We start from the raw sequence: 17,120 nt of genomic DNA, 5'->3' as shown, positions 1-17,120 counted from the left end.
ACTTCTCACCAACTACAGTTGTGTCATCCTTCCTTTAGAATACTTTCTCTTTGGGATGTATACAATGTACCCTGTGCTTTCCGACTTGCTTCCAAAAATTCCAGCCATTGCTGCTCTGCCATCATCCCTGCCAGTGTTCTTTTGCAATCAATTCTGCCTGCTCCTCCCTCATGCCTCTGTAATTCCCTTTACTCCTCTGTAATATTGATACATCTGACTTTATCTTCTCCTTCATAACCGTGCATTACAACAGTGGAGTGTAGAACAGCATCTCTGAATGCACAACACATTGAACCTTAAAGTGGATGAGGGGTACGTAATAAAGTAGCCTGAGTGTATACAAAGAGCAGGTCATGCTGCCCTCGAGTAACTCTGCCATACAACAACACAACTGATCCTTTATCCCAAGGACATTCTTATCTCTTTGTTTAAGGTCCAGAGATCTCTCACTCTGTTTTGGAATGCAGTCAATTACCGAACCTCCACACACCACGGTGACTAATTCCAAAGATTCATATCTGCCAGATGAAGAAATCTCACCTTATTTCAGATCTACCCGTATTATGAAACTGTGAACCTTGGGCTACGTGAACACTACGTCGGCTAATTTTGAAAACGCCGGTTTCGAGTAAAAACGACAGGCGTCCACACTAAGCATTTTTCAAAATATCTCTGTCCACACTAACACGGATATTTTTGGCGAATCTCCTCTACTGGGCACGCGCAGAACACACAGAAAACAAGCAAAGAGGAAATGGTATACTTAGTGCGCGTTTGTCCAGTTACAGAGTAGAAAAACTTAAAAGGAATTGTTCTTGGCTCTCACGCAGGAGGACTTAAAACTGAAAAAAAACAAATACTGGAGTGTATGGAGACAACCGAGAGGGAGTTCACGGACAGTATGACCCGGCTGGCAACGAACATTGAAAAACTGACTAACTCTGTTGCATTAATAAAGCACCTTGTTAAATGTACTGTATAAAACATGTCTGCATCAGTGTTACCTTGTATTTCCATACACTGTTACATTAGGCTGTTACACATCTATAGTCAGAGAAGTACTTGCATAAAGAGGTAAACCACCTTCATACAAGCAAGGACAGAAAACAGGGCAAAGTGAGTATACTTATTTATTCAGTAAGCTATGGGTCAAAGTATTTGGTGAGTACATTTCTAACTCTTCTGGCTTCAGTCTTGTTGCTGTCTGTTCTGAAATTGTTAGGTTCCGCTGTGATGATTGTACGCTCTAGTATCAATTGTTTGGCAACAATAAAGTAGCAATAATAGGAAGAAGAAGAAGAAAACAATGAAATGCCGTGCTGCCGCCATCTGTTCCAACACGTCATGATAGCGGTTTTAAAAAGCTCCGGTTACCCCGTACACACTGCGACGGATATTAGGTGTTTTCAGATTTATTCGCTCTGGCGACTATTTCTGAAAATCTCCGTTTTCGGGGGATGAAAACATTGTTTTAGTGTGGACAGAGGGTCAAAACGAAGAGAAAAAGCTTCATTTTCAAAATTATCCGGCGTAGTGTGGACGTACCCTTAGTTCCAGGCCCCTCAGCCTGAGGGAAATCATTCCCACACCCATCCTGTCAAGTGTAATAAGAATAGTGGTTAATTAAGGTCAATGGGCTAGAACAGGGAACTGGCTGACTCAATCTCTCATGTAACCGGCCTGCCACCTGAGGACCCTCAACAGAATCTTGCCTATACTCCAATGATAGCAAATGTATTGTTTTTCAAATAAGGAAATTAAAATTGTACATCTCTCTCCAGATACGATTCTTATAAGGCAGGCATAATTGGAGAAAAGCATTGTTGCTCATGTACTCATATCTTCTTGCATATGCAGTCAGCAATTATGAAAGCCATATACCGCCTGTCCTAATTGTTTCCTGCATCTGTATATTATCTTCTAGTGACATCAATTTTTCCAGTCTCTCACCCTTTGAAGAATTAGTCAGCGTTTCTCTTTCATCTACTAACATTTAAAATAAGTCCCTGGCAGCTAACTAAATAAATGTGGAATTCAGTTATATTTAACCATGAAATAAACAGGTTGCCCTAAAAACTTGGCAGGAAGGGATGTTGAGATTCTTGCCAGAAAAAGGGAAGGCAGCAAGATCAGTGACGATGGGATTGGCACCAAGAATCTGCCTCCCTAGCTCCAGCAACAACCCCCTCCCACCCCGCTACAAGGTCCCCTCCCCACCAAGAGCAAAAGGGGGTTATACCAGTGACCCTCCAACCAAAAGACTCGCACAGACATTCAAAGTATAATCATCAAATAACGTGTGTATACGTCACCATATTCTACCCTGAGGTTTACTTTCATGTGGGCATCCACAGTAGAACAGAGAATCAATGAAAAACTATGCAGAGAAACAACCAATGTGCAAAAGTTCCTCCCCGCACCTTGATTGGCACATTGGGCGGAAACCTTGCCATTTCTTTAGTGTTTGCTTTGCGAGGCCGCGTTGCTGGCTCGACGCTCAGCCCTGCAAAGATGGAAAACGCGCAAGGAGCCGGCTGGATTCAAACCCAGGACTTGTCCCGAAGCTCGGGTGTGCAGGCACCACTGCACCACCAGCACAGACAATGTGCAAAAGGCAAACTGTAAAAGGGACAATAAATAAATAAATAAATAATACTGCAGAGGGCATGCATTAAAGCTGAGAGGGGGTAGGTTCAAAAGGGGATAGGAGGGACAAGTTTTTTTACTCAGCGTGGTAGATGTCTGAAATGCGCTGCCTGGTACGGTGGTAGAGGCAAACGTATTAGAGGCTTTTAATAGATATTTAGATAGGCACATGACTATGAGGAAGATGGAGGGGATATGGACATTGTATAAATAGGAGGCATTAGTTATTGTGTTTTTTTTTCACTTTTTAGCCAGTTCAACACAACATTGTGGGCTGAAGTGTCTGTCCCTGTGCTGTAATGTTCTGTGTTCTGTGGTTGAGAGTCCAGAGGCTGTCTTCAGTTCATCAGGAAACAGTTGAAGTGGAGCAGGAAACTCACCCAATATCCTCAAAACTGAGGGGGTGAGGGAGCAAAGGGCCAGATACCACAAGAAGGGAAAGAGAAGGTGCAGAAACTCAGCCCTCACGCAAGCAGTGGGGGTGAGGAGAGAGGAGGGCTGCTAATCTTTATCCCAGTTTGCCTATGCACCGATGTGAATTCTTAAAATTCCCTCTTTAATTCATTCAGCTGAAAGAAAACTAAAACAAGCATTAAATGCTGGTGTTGCTAGCAGCACCCACATTCTCTGAATGAATTAAAGCTTTAAAAAAAAAACAACTTGGTGGAAGCTGCCATTTTTACTTCAACTGCAATGGAGGCAATTAGCTTTCACAGCCATCTGACTGTACAAATTTCCATTAAGCCATTAGGGTGAATGACTCGCCATTGTTCAAACCTCCTCAGAAATTGACACTTTCACTACCTCTGGGACTTCTTATTACTAGCTCTGAATAAGAAAGTCAAAAGGTAATGATAAACTAGATAAAACCTCAATTCGGAAAAGGTATTTCAGGGTAAGATAGTCAAGTAGAGAGAGGATGAAAAGCATATTCATTGACACTTAGAAAGAAAATGCAGTTTATGCATTAATGTGACAAAACATATGACAGGATGTAAAGGACATAATGAAGACCATTTCAAAAGCCAAGTCTAGAAATGAAGGCACACAGATGTGCAATAGATTAAGAATATACACTTAATAAAGAATAGCCACTTTATTAGGTAGACCTTTCAACCCAGTGTGGTCTTCTGCTGCTGTTGCCCATCTACTTCAAGGTTTGACATGTTATGCATTCAGGGATGCTCTTCTGCACACCACTGTTGTAACACGTGGTTATTGAGTTACTGTCAGCTTGAAACAGTCCAGCCATCCTCCCCTAACCTCTCTCATTAACAAAGCGTTTTCACCCACAGAACTGCCATTCACTGGAAGTCCCCCCCCCCGCCGCCACACACCATTCTCCGTAAAGTCTAGAGACTGATGATGGTAAACACCCCAGGAGATCAGCAGTTTCTGAGACACTCAAACCACCCCATCTGGCGCCAACAATCATTCCACAGTCAAAATCACTCAGACCACATTACTTTCCCATTCTGACGTTTGGTCTGAACAATAACTGAACCTCTTGACCATATTTACATGCTTTTATGCATCGAGTTCCTGCCACATGATGGGCTGATTAGATATGTGCATTAACAAGCAGGTGTATAAAGTGGCCCACATAAAAGTTGCTGGTGAACGCAGCAGGCCAGGCAGCATCTCTAAGAAGAGGTGCAGTCGACGTTTCAGGCCGAGACCAATTGCAAAGCTATTGAATCCTTTTCTACAATTAGTGAATACATCAGAAATTCAAGAGTGATTTCATAGGTAGATAAGGATAACGATAGTTAATATGGAAACAAGGAAGGAGCAATGTGATTGTTCTCATTTACTACATAGTTGGGATGATGAGATGATTAGGTGTTGCATCCTTGGATTCTAGGATTCTCTCCTTCCGCACCACCTTGACTTTCACAATCCACATCCCCACAGAGATCAAAAGTAGAGCTCAGGGCAAATTATCTAAAGATGACATGTGGGCTGCTCTCAGGAGAGCGAATCCAAAGAAAGCATCTGGTCTAGGTGGAATACCTGGCCGAGTACTGAAGACCTGTGCTGACCAACTGGCTGGTGTGTTTATGGATATCTTCAACCTCTCACTCCGGCAGTATGTGGTACCCACCTGCTTCAAGCAGGTTTCAATTGTACCCTGCCCAAGAAGAGTGTGGTACCCTGTCTAAATGACTATCGCCCAGTGGTACTTGCATCCAGAGAGATGAAGTGTTTTGAGAGGTTGGTGTTGAAGCACATCAGCTCTTGTCTGACTGGTGACTTGGATCTGCTCCAATTCGCCTACTGAAGCCAAAAGTCTACAGTAGATGCTACCTCGTTGGCTCTCCACACAACCCTGAAACATCTGGACAACCAAGATATATACATCAGGATGCTCTTTATCGATTACAGCTCAGCATTTAACACCATCATCCCCTCAAAACTAATCAGTAAACTCCAAAACCTGTCCCTCCGTATCCTCTTGTGCAATTTGATCCTGGATTTCCTCTCTTGTAGACCCCAGTTAATTCGGAAAGGCAAAAACATCTTCTCCACAATCTCCATCAGCACAGGAGCACTGCAGGGATGTGTACTTCGTCCCCTGCTCTACTCATTTTACACCTATGACTGTGTGGCTAAGCACAGCTCCAACACCATATACAAGTTTGCTAATGACACCACTGTTGTGGGCTGTATCAAAGGTGGTGATGAATCAGCATATGAAAGGGAGATTGAAAATTTAGTTGAGTGGTGTAATAACAACAACCTCTCACTCAATGTCAATAAGACCAAGTAGCTGATTGTAGACTTTAGTGATCCAATTTTTCTACTTTGGAAAAATAAAGGTATTAATTCTTTTTTGGATTTATTTAAAGAAGATAGATTGATGTCCTTTGAACAATTAATTGATAAATATTCTCTTTCATACTCACACTTTCTGCAATACCTTCAAGTCAGACAATTTTTTACAAAAATATTTAAGTAATTTCACTTACATATTGGAGGCTGACCTGTTAGATACTATTATGAGTATGAATCCTTTGATTAAGGGTTCTATTGGAAGAATTTATAATTTACTACTACAATGGGATAAGCGTCCTTTGTCCAAGATTAAACAGGATTGGGAAAAGGAACTTAATTTGACTTTTATGACGGAGGATTGGATGCGGATATTGAAGTTGGTTAACTCTTCTTCAATTTGGGCTAGCCATTCATTGATCCAATTTTAAATTGTACATCGTTATCATTTGACAAAGGAGAGACTTTCTAAAATCTTTCCTAATGTTGATAGTCATTGTGATAGATGTAAAACTGAGATAGCTACACTGACACATATGTTTTGGTCTTGTTCTATATTGGAACAGTTCTGGAAGTCGGTTTTCTCAACAATTTCTAAAGCACTTAAAATTAATTTACAACCTAATAATTAACTGTGCTTTTTGGAATAGTTCCTCAAAATATTCATGGTATTTCTGTGTCTGACCAACATGTTATTGCATTTGTTACATTGATAGCTAGGAGGGCCATTTTGTTGAAGTGGAAGGATACATCAGCTCCCACTTTGTCACAATGGTTCTCTCAAGTGATGCTATGTCTTAGTTTGGAGAAAATTAGAAGTCGAACCTTTGAACCTTTATTTGATTTTGAGAAAAGATGGGGCTCATTTGCTCGTTATTATCATTTGAGTTAATTGATATAATTTTTCCACAATCTAATTGTAAATTCTTTTAGTATATCTTCTTTTCTTGCTGGCGGTTTGATGTTTATTTTTAGAAGCTTTTTGTATGACGCATGACTCCAGGGTTGTACACCTAATGGGTTCTTTTTTTTTTCCCTCACTTTTCTGCTCAGAAGGTTTTTTTTGTTATCACAAAATTTTGTTTTCAATCTTTAAGATGATGGTTTTTTTTGAGGCATTGTAAGTGTTGTTACTTCGATGTACTCGTGTTATTTTTCCTATACATACAATAAAAAGATTTGAAAAGAAAGAAGTGGAGAGGGTCAGTAACTTTAGATTGCTGGGTGTCACCGTCTCAGTGGACTTATCCTGGACCCATCACATAAATATAATTGTGAAGAAAGCACAACAGTGCCTCTACTTCCTTAGCCCGTGGAGGTTTGGCATGTCATCGAAAACCTTAGAAAAGTTCTTTAAATGTGTGGTGGAAAGTGTGCTGACTGACTGTATTACAGCCGGGTATGGGACACCAATGCCTTTGGGTGGAAAATCCTACAAAAAGTAGTCGATTTGGCTCAGTACATCACAAGTGAAACCTTCCCAACCATTGAGCACATCTACGTGAAACGTTGCCGTAGAAAAGCATCCATCATCAGAGATCCCCACCACCCAGGCCATGCTCTTTTCTCGCTGCTGCCATCAGGTTGGAGGTACAAGAGCCTCAGGACTCGCACCACCAGGTTCCAAAACAGTTACTACCCCACAACCATCAGGTTCTTGAACAAAAGGGGATAACTACACATTTAAGGACTCTTTTTATCTTATTATTTCATGCCTGTTATTTATTACTATTTACTTATATTTGCAGTTGCACAGCCTGTTGTGCATTGGTCCTGTTTACAGTTACTGTTCTACAGATCTTCTAAGTATGCACACAGAAAAAGAATCTCAGGGTTGTATGTGGTGACATGTATGTACTCTGATAATAAATTTTACTTTGAACTTTGAAATTATAAACACAAGAGATTCAGCAGATGTTGGAAATCCAGAGCAACACACACAAAATGCTGGAGGAACTCATAAGGTCAAGTATTTTTTTTAAATGGGCATCCATTAATCTCGTGAGACCATGGATTTGCGCCTTGGAAGGTTTCCAGGGCGCAGGACTGGGCAAGGTTGTATGGAAGACCGACAGTTGCCCATGCTGCAAGTCTCCCCTATCCCGCCACTGATGTTGTCCAAGGGAAGGGCACTAGGGCCGATACAGCTTGGTACCGGTGTCATCGCAGAGCAATGTGTGGTTAAGCGCCTTGCTCAAGGACACAACACGCTGCCTCAGCTGAGGCTCGAACTAGCAACCTTCAGATCACTAGACCGACTCCTTAACCACTTAGCCACGCGCCAACACAAGGTCAAGTAGCTTCAATGGAAAAAAATAAACATTTTGAGCAGTGACACCTCAGACTGGAAAGGAAGAGGGAATATATCAGAATAAAGTGGTTGGAGGAGGGGAAGACGTACAAGGTAGGTGATAGGTGAAGCCAGGTGGATGGGCTGGTGGGGGGGGGGGAGGAGAATGAAGTAAGAAGCCTGGAGGTTATAGGTGGAAAAGGTAAGGGGGTGGAGAAGATGGAATCTGATTGGAGAGGAGAGTGAACACTGGGAGACAGGGAAGGCGGTGGGGCATCAGGACGAGATGATAGGTGGATGAGGAGAAGAGGGGCACTATAGTGAGGAATTGAAGAGGACAGAAGGGGGAGTGGGGAAAAATGATCAGAAGTTGGTGAAATTGATTTTCATGCCATCAGGTTGGAGGCTACCTAGATGGAACACAAAGTGTTGCTCCTCCAACTTAAGAGTGGCCTCATGTGTCGCCCAAAACAAATTTTTTTCCTTGCAAATGGTTAGGAAGTGGAATTTACTATCAGAGTAGATATAGTTATAGCAGACAGAGTGGATTTAAGAGAAACTGGGTGAGGTTGAGGAGGAGAAAAAAACAGATGAGGTGGAGTAGCAGAGACGTGCTCTTGACTCTGCCTGTATTTCAATAATCCATAAGCACTGCAAATGTTATGCAGCCAGGTACATAACCATTACATTAGAAACAACAGTATACACTGAGGCTTTTGCACCAGATTACAAACTGAAGAAAGAGAAACAATTTCCATTAATGGGGTGGTGGAAATCCAGAAGTTCGAATATAGATGGCCCTTTCTGAATAATTACTCAATTGAGAAGGGTCTCAGTCCAAAATGATGACTGCTTATTCCCATCCAGAGATGCTGCCTGACATTGCTTAGTTCCTCCAGAATTTTATGTGAACTGCTCTTGATTTCTAGCATCTGCAGAATCAATCTCTTGTGTTTATGATTTGGCAATCAATTGATAACCCTCGCAACTCAAAGATCAGCCAAGCAAAACTATATTGCGCTAACTTCAAAGTATCCTTCCTCGGGTAGGGGGACCAAAACTGTTCACATAGTATTTCAACTGCAGTCTCAAAGCCCAATTAGAACAAGTCCATCACCACCAGGACTACACGCCATTTCCCAAGCTTCTTTCCTGTAGTCCTCTAAACAAAACTCACTCAGGTGTAATACCCTTAACTGTCCCTGCACAACATCTGTTAAGTGATGTTTCCTGCTCTCTTTGTTCCGTTGATAATGATTGAGTCTGTTCAGATGTTCACAATTATTTAAATTGATTATTGACGTTTACACTTGACTGCTCTGTTAATCGTTGATAGCTCATGACTGTTTACACTATTGTCTTGTAAATTGTTGGTTGCTACTGCATGGTCTGTTATGGTAGTGCCCCTGTGCACTTCCACGTTTGGCACCGAACCACAATCAATGAACATCTACGCTCTGTCCGCCAGAGAAAGCAGGATCTCCCAGTGGCCACACATTTTAATTCCACATCCCATTCCCATTCTGACATGTCTATCCACGGCCTCCTCTACTGTAAAGATGAAGCCACACTCAGGTTGGAGGAACAACACCTTATATTCCGTCTGGGTAGCCTCCAACCTGATGGCATGAACATCGACTTCTCTAACTTCCGCTAAGGCCCCACCTCCCCCTCGTACCCCATCTGTTACTCATTTTTATGCACACATTCTTTCTCTCACTCTCCTTTTTCTCCCTCTGTCCCTCTGACTATATCCCTTGCCCATCCTCTGGGTCCTCCCCGCCTTGTCTTTCTTCCCGGACCTCCTGTCCCATGATCCTCTCATATCCCCTTTTGCCTATCACCTGTCCAGCTCTTGGCTCTATCCCTCCCCCTCCTGTCTTCTCCTATCATTTTGCATCTCCCCCTCCAGCTTTCAAATCCCTTACTCACTCTTCCTTCAGTTAGTCCTGACGAAGGGTCTCGGCCTGAAACGTCGACTGCACCTCTTCCTACAGATGCTGCTTGGCCTGCTGCGTTCACCAGCAACTTTGATGTATGTTGCCACAATCAATTCTGGTATGTTTCACATACTGGCAATAAAGTGACTCTGATTCATTGTCTTCTACAGTAGCGATTCCCAACAAGCTGCTCAAGATGCCCTCTGAAGGTAAATTACCTCAATGTTACTGAAGCCTGTTATTGATACAATTACAGGCTTCAGTAATATTGAGGTAACTTAGTCAGACAGTCTTCAAAGTAAAGATCAAACTAACTAAAAAAAATTAAAACACGCTAACTGCTCTAGACTTAGAACCACTAAGCTTTAAAAATATCTGCCTTTTCCAGGGGAAGTTGCAGGAATGAAGGGGAGTATCTGTACAGAAAGGAAGGAAAAGAGAGCATGTATTATTTTATCGGTGTGAACAAGTGGAGTTTCCATTGCAAGTTGGGAATCGGCAAACTGCAGACATTAATAAGCCTGAAAAGAAGTCTCCAACATCTGCGAGAGAGCACTTGTGCAGATCTCACAGAAAGGTTCTTTCAACCACAAACTAGCTGGATTTTGGATGATTGAGGTTTCAGCATCTTTGAGGACCAACCACTAAACGGATATTCACAACCAGGCATAATGACTTGCAATTTAATCATCCAAAGACTAATAATCTTTTTATTTTGTTTACTGTACTTATTTGGGTAAACTTTGCCATCATAAAAATTATGAGATTGCTGAATCAAATGAGCAAAGTGGAACTGTGCAAAGAAATTATCTGCATAAAATACTGGGCAGCTGGTCTGGAGGATAGTTTTAAGATCTCTGCCGTTAATTTTGGAGAACTCGTATTGGAGATTTATTACAAAGGACAGAAGGATGACAACAAGAAGATCAATCAGAACAAAACTGGATCTACTGATGTCAAGACAGCTAGCAAATTTAACCAAAATATCATAGCAGTGTCGTCTCCAGTGCAGAGAGCAGGGTGGATAATCCAGTAAATTACTTTTGTTGAAGAGGGAACAAACCGCTATTGAATCACTGTTGTGTCACAATGAGTTCCCAGCAGGAACCAAGTGAATGGAAACTGCAATCACACTGTTTGAATGAGCAGCAAGAACATGTACTATTGAACAAAAAAAGTGCGGAGCCCTGTAGAGAAGCAATTTTTTATTTATTTATTAAGCAGCATCGAGAAATGCTGTTTTGCAAAGTCAGTGGTGGTAAGAGATACAATATCCTGAACTACAGCTTCTGTAATGTGGTACTACTCAGACTTAAACATCCAGAACATAGTCAATTCAACACCTTATGTATAGGCATCTTACAATTTATTAACAATGATCACTCAATAAGACCGTAAGGTATAGGAGCAGAATTAGGTCATTTGGCCCATCAAGTCTGTTCCACCAATTCATGGCTTATCCAATTTTCCTCTCAGCCCCAATCTCCTGCCTTCTCCCCGTATCCCTTCTTGCCCTGAACAATTATCTACTCCTTGAAGGTTCAGTGCGATTCTAAAAATAGAGTCAAGTGTTAAACTTTAAATACCAGAGTAACAAAAACTAAAACCTCCTTTATAAACAAAATGCAAAATAAACCATAAATTTATGTTAGTAAATTTCACCAAGACTTTGTCAAATATTTTTCAGAAAATCTGTGCTTCTTACAGAATAACTATTAAGATCTAGATGTTCAACTAGAATTCTAATTAGAACTAGAGTTCTAAAATTCTTTCACTAAATCTCTTATTCGCCTATTCTTTTGCTCTTCTACAATTATGTGGCTTGATGCCAAATTGTGTTTGACTACATGTTAGTGGAGCTCAATGGGACAGTTTACTACACCATTGGGACTACATAAATATACAAGCGGAGGTAGTTCTATTCCATCATCCCACTAATAATTTTAAACACCCAACTTCATTTAACGTTTAAATTATAAATGTTAAATAGCAGGAAGGAGTTTAAGAATGAAATTAGGAGAGCCAGAAGGGGCCATGAGAACGCCTTGGCGCGTAGGATTAAGGAAAACCCCAAGGCATTCTACAAGTATGTGAAGAGCAAGAGGATAAGACATGAGAGAATAGGACCAATCAAGTGACAGTGGAAAAGTGTGTATGGAACCGGAGGAGATAGTGGAGGTACTTAATGAATACTTTGTATCAGTATTCACTTCGGAAAAGGACCTTGGCAACTGTAGGGATGACTTACAGTAGATTGAAAAGCTTGAGCATATACACATTAAGAAAGAGGATGTATTGGAGCTTTTGGAAAGGATCAAGTTGGATAAGCCTCCGGGACCAGACGAGATATACCCCAGGCTACTGTTGGAGGCAAGGGAGGAGATTGCTGAGCCTCTGGCAATAATCTTTGCAGCATCAATGGGGATGAGAGAAGTTCCGGAGGATTGGAGGGTTGCAGATGTTGTCCCCTTATTCAAGAAAGGGAGTACAGATAGCCCAGGAAATCATAGACCAGTGAGTCTTACTTCAGTGATTGGTAATTTGATGGAGAAGATCCCGAGAAGTAGGATTTATGAACATTTGGAGAGGCATAATATGATTAGGAATAATCAGCATTGCTTTGTCAAAGGCAGGTCGTGCCTTACGAACCTGATTGAATTTTTTGAGTATGTGATTAAACACATTGACGAAGGTAGAGCAATAGATGTAGTGTATATGGATTTCAGCAAGGCTTTTGATAAGGTACCCCATGCAAGGCTTATTGAGAAAGTAAGGAGGCATGGGATCAAAGGGGACATTGCTTTGTGGATCCAGAATTGGCTTGCTCACAGAAGGCAAAAGTGGTTGTAGACAGGTCATATTCTGCATGGAGGTCAGTGAGCAGTGGTGTGCCTCAGGAATCTGTTCTGGGACCCCTTCTCTTTGTGATTTTTATAAATGACCTGGATGAGGAAGTGGAGGGATGAGTTAGTAAGCTTGCTGATGACACAAAGGTTGGAGGTGTTGTGGATAGTGTGGAGGGCTGTCAGAGGTTACAGCAGGACATCAATAGGATGCAAAACTGGGCTGAGAAGTGGCAGATGGAGTTCAACCCAGATAAGTGTGAGGTGGTTCATTTTGGTAGGTTAAATATGATGGCAGAATATAGTATTAATGGTAAGACTCTTGTCAGTGTGGTGGATCAGAGGGATCTTGGGGTCTGAGCCCCTAGGACACTCAAAGCTGCTGCGCAGCTTGACTCTGTGGTTAAGAAGGCATACAGTGCATTGGCCTTCATCAACTATGGAACTGAATTCCAGAGCAAGAGGTAATGTTACAGCTATATTGGACCCTGGTCAGACCACATTTAGAGTACTGTGCTAGTTCTGGTCACCTCACTACAGGAAGGATGTGGAAACAATAGAAAGGGTGCAGGAGAGATTTACAAGGATGTTGTCTGGATTGGGGGAGCATGCCTTCTGAGAATAGGTTGAGTGAACTTGGCCTTTTCTCCTGGAGTGACGGAGGATGAGAGGTGACCTGATAGAGGTGTATAAGATGATGAGAGACATTGATCATGTGGATAGTCAGAGGCTTTTCCCCAGGGCTGAAATGGCTGCCACAAGAGGGCACAGGTTTAAGGTGCTTAGGAGTAGGTACAGAGGAGATGTCAGGGGTAAGTTTTTTGCGCAGAGAGTGGTGAGTGCCTGGAATGGGCAGCCAGCGACTGTGGTGGAGGCGGATACAATAGGGTCTTTTAAGAGGCTCCTGGATTGGTACATAGAAGTTAGAAGAATAGAGGACTATGGGTAACCCTAGGTAATTTCTAAAGTAAGTACATGTTCAGCACAGCATTGTGGGCCAAAGGGCCTGTATTGTGCTGTAGGTTTTCTATGTTTCTGTGTTCTAACAATGTCTGTTGCGACTACAGCAACAATAATAACTCACTTCAACTAACAAAATAGTTTCATCGTTTCCCTTTAATAATTGTTTGCATTCTATATATGAATTCAAATTATAAAGAGGAGCTGGTGGTATCAAATCTCTGGTAATGAAAAGGCCACAATGGTTTTCTAATTAGTTCTAACTTCATCTGAAGTTTACCAGTGACCCAAACTAGCCTCATCTCACAGATGAGACAGAACTGAAGAGATGAGGCTTTGTGCAGATCAGCCATCATCATACTGAATGACAGGGCAGGCATGAGAGGCTAAGTGACCCAGAGTTTAGCCAAATGAGTGGGTGAGGGTCTCATCGAAACCTTTTGAATACTGGAAGGTCTAAGTAGAGTGGACGTGGAGAGTTTGCTTCCTATAGTGGGGGAGCCCAGGACCAAAGGGCACAGCCTTGGAATAGGAGATCCTTTCAGAACAGAGTCAAGGAGGGATTTCTTTAGCCAGAGACTGGTGAGCCTGTGGAATTCATTGCTGTAGATAGCTGTGGAGGCCAAGTTATTGGGTAAATTTAAAATGGAGGTTGACAGGCTCTTGATTTGTATGGGGATCAAAGGCCAAGGGGAAAAGGCAGTTGAGAGGGATTTAAAAAATGAGTTGTGATAGCATGGCAGAACAGACTCGATGGGCTGAACAGCCTAATTCTGCTCTTACGTCCTTTTGCAAAGTACATGCATATAGTATTCACCATCCAGTCTTTCCTATCCTGGCTGCCATCAAATTATATTTGAGATTAAACATTTCATGTTTTTTTTTTAAAAACTATATACTTGAAGGGATATTCTCCAAGTACGGTAGGTACAGAATTAAAAATGAACAGATTAAACATAATTAAATCATAAATGAACAAACAGGACGCTAAGAAACAAATTTTAAATTCTTAAAATCATTAGAGTTGACACCAGCTGTCACAGTATTGGCAATAAAGCGCAATAAACACAGTTATGATCTTGCTTGCAACAAACGCCAGAAGGAAATCCTCGAAGCAACCTCCGATCGTACATATTCATTCATAAACCCCAGCTTTCAGCCTTCTGGATCGTCACCGGACTAAACTACGTAATTGAATGACTCATGTTCCCTCATTCATTCGTCCTCCAGTCCATTGTCGGGCACAAATTAGGGTTCGGGGACCACACAGTCCGTTAAGGTTCTTGGTTTCCCCTCTTATTAAATATTCGGCTAAAGTTGCTTATGGAATTATCTGACTCCATTCCGCTTTAATATAGATATGCAGTCCCTGATTAGGACCCTGAATCCAAAAGTGCTGTTTTTTGTATGTGTGTGTGTACGGGTTAACACCCAGGATTTAAAGTGCAAATCTCACTTGTTATGGAAATGCTCTTTTAAAAATAAAAGCCATGTGACTGAGTTAAATTGCTCACAGCGCGATTTGATTGTAGCGTCTACAGCTACATCACAAATGATACCTGCGGGTTAAATAGACCTGGGATTTGTTTTGGTAGGGGGTAAATTCTTCATTTGAACGGCGGAGTTGGTCGTGCGCGGGATGCAGGACGGGTTAGTAATACTTTGCTGGGTATACCTCCTCCATCACCCTAACCCTATTTTTTTTTAATCATGTTGCATCGCCACTCCCTCCCAGCTCCTCCCTGACGGAAACCTGTCGGAGAAAGAGTCAGTGACATTCCTTTCAGAATCCGAAACCTTTGACACAGCGCAGTCCTGGAGACAGAGAGAGAGAGGTGTCAGGCTAGGGAAGACTATTCCACTGCGCAGGAATAGTCATCTCCAGCTAGAGACAGTCGGCAAATGGCTAAAAATTACCAGCCAGGACAGAACACTCGGTGCCAAAATGATTCACACCACATTCTAATACTAGAGCTGGTTTCTGGACATTTACAGCGCCTATCTAACAATCCAGTGTAATAGGTCACAGTGCCTTTTTAAAAACTGTACCAACCGTAAGACCCCACTGACACCACCTGCAATGCAAGATACTGAGAAACTACAAGGTGTTGCAGCAGCAAGAGAACTGCCCCATGGTCTTGTAACAAACGTGCCGGCTCGATGTATCCACTCACCTCTCTCTTGACGTTCCACAGCAGCTTCTGCTTCGCCTCTTCATCCGAGCACTCGGCCGTTCCGGAGGTCGACATTTCGGCGGCGACCGAGAACATCAGCTGAAACCAAACAAGCGAAAGAGAGAGAGCGACGCTGAGAGGAGAGGCGGGACCCGCGCAGCCAGACACTGCTCTCCCCGGCTCGGCGCCGCCTAGTGCGCGGTCGCGGCCGACGTCACGGGGAAAGGCGGGGCGGGGCCGCGCGCGCGTACGCGCGTACACGCGTACACACACACACACACTCACCTGAAGGCGTGGAATCCGAGAGATTCTTCGCCTTCAGAAGGTCTCCGGGTTGCAGATACAGCGAGCCCTCCGCACAATAAGGGCGCAGAAAAGATTTGACAAGGAATTCTCAGGACTTGAGTCGAGGGGGGACTAGATAGGCTGAGACTGTTTTTTCTGCAAACAGCAAAGGAGGCTGGGGGCGGGGCGTGGGGGGGGGGAGACCTTATAGAGGTTTATAAAATAATATGGGTGATTAAGGCGCATTGTCGCTGTCTCCTCCCAGGATCTGGGAGTCTAAATCTGGAGGAGAAAGACTAAAAGGGGACTTGAGAGTTAAGTTTGTTTATTCTACAAAGAGAAACGAGCTGCCAGAAGAATGTGGGTATCGTTACAACATTCAAAAGATATTTGGGCTCGTGGATGGGAATCTTTTAGAGGGATATGGGGTGAATGCAGGCAAACCTTGGTCGGACTGGAAGAGCTGGGGCAAAGGGTCTGTTTCACTGCCGTATGACTCCAGAGGCGGCCCAGTAGCATAGTGATAAACTGTAAGGAATTTGTACGTTCTCCTCATGACCGTGTGGGTGCTCTGGTTTCCTCCCACAAAAGACCTACCGGTTAATTGACAAATTTTACCATGAGCCCTACCGGCGCTCATTGCCTCGAAGGAGCGAAAGGGCCTCTTCCGCGCTGTATATGAAGCAGCGCTCATGTTATATTAGACAAGTGGATCTGGTGAGGGAATGTAAGTGGGGAAATGGGATTGATGGCAAGCTGGCAAAGACCAGGTAAACTGAATGGTCTATGTTATTATAAAATAACTCTAGGGAGGTATAACACACAAAATGACGGAGGAACCCAGTAGGTCAGGCAGCAACTATGGAAATGAATAAACAGTCGATGTTTTGGGTCGAGGCTCGTCATTAGGACTGGAAAAGGGGAAGAAGTTAGAATAAGAAGGCGGGGTAGGGAAGAAGTACAAGCGACGTGCTGACGGGTGAGACTAGGTGAAGGAGAAGGAGCGGGAATGAAGTGAGAAACTGGGAGGTGATAGGTGGAAAAGGGCTGGAGAAGAAGGAATCTGATAGGCGAGGAGAGTGGACCATGGGAGAAAGGGAATGAGAAGCGAAACATATCTAATGTTTATACTAATAAACATGAAAACTTCTGTTCGTTTCTATAGATGCTGCTTGACCCGCGGAGTTCCTCCAGCATTTTTTGTGTGTTG

At 42.8% G+C, this 17,120-nt stretch overlaps 1 protein-coding gene across 1 annotated transcript in view; it reads right to left on the bottom strand.

The window, feature by feature from the left end:
• The window catches only part of LOC134336683 (small G protein signaling modulator 2-like), a 292,004-nt gene extending 276,221 nt beyond the window's left edge, over nucleotides 1-15,783 (bottom strand). Inside the window, exon 1 of the mRNA XM_063031039.1 lies at nucleotides 15,626-15,783. Within this exon, the coding sequence (XP_062887109.1) occupies nucleotides 15,626-15,721 (96 nt within the window). The 5' untranslated portion in view covers nucleotides 15,722-15,783. The remainder of the gene's footprint in view (nucleotides 1-15,625) is intronic.
• Between the last annotated feature and the right edge of the window lie 1,337 nt (nucleotides 15,784-17,120).

This window comes from Mobula hypostoma, chromosome 23 (genome assembly GCF_963921235.1).
Source record: "Mobula hypostoma chromosome 23, sMobHyp1.1, whole genome shotgun sequence".
In the NCBI taxonomy this organism is placed as follows: Eukaryota; Metazoa; Chordata; class Chondrichthyes; order Myliobatiformes; family Myliobatidae; genus Mobula; species Mobula hypostoma.
This window is presented reverse-complemented; position numbering and strand designations above follow the sequence as displayed.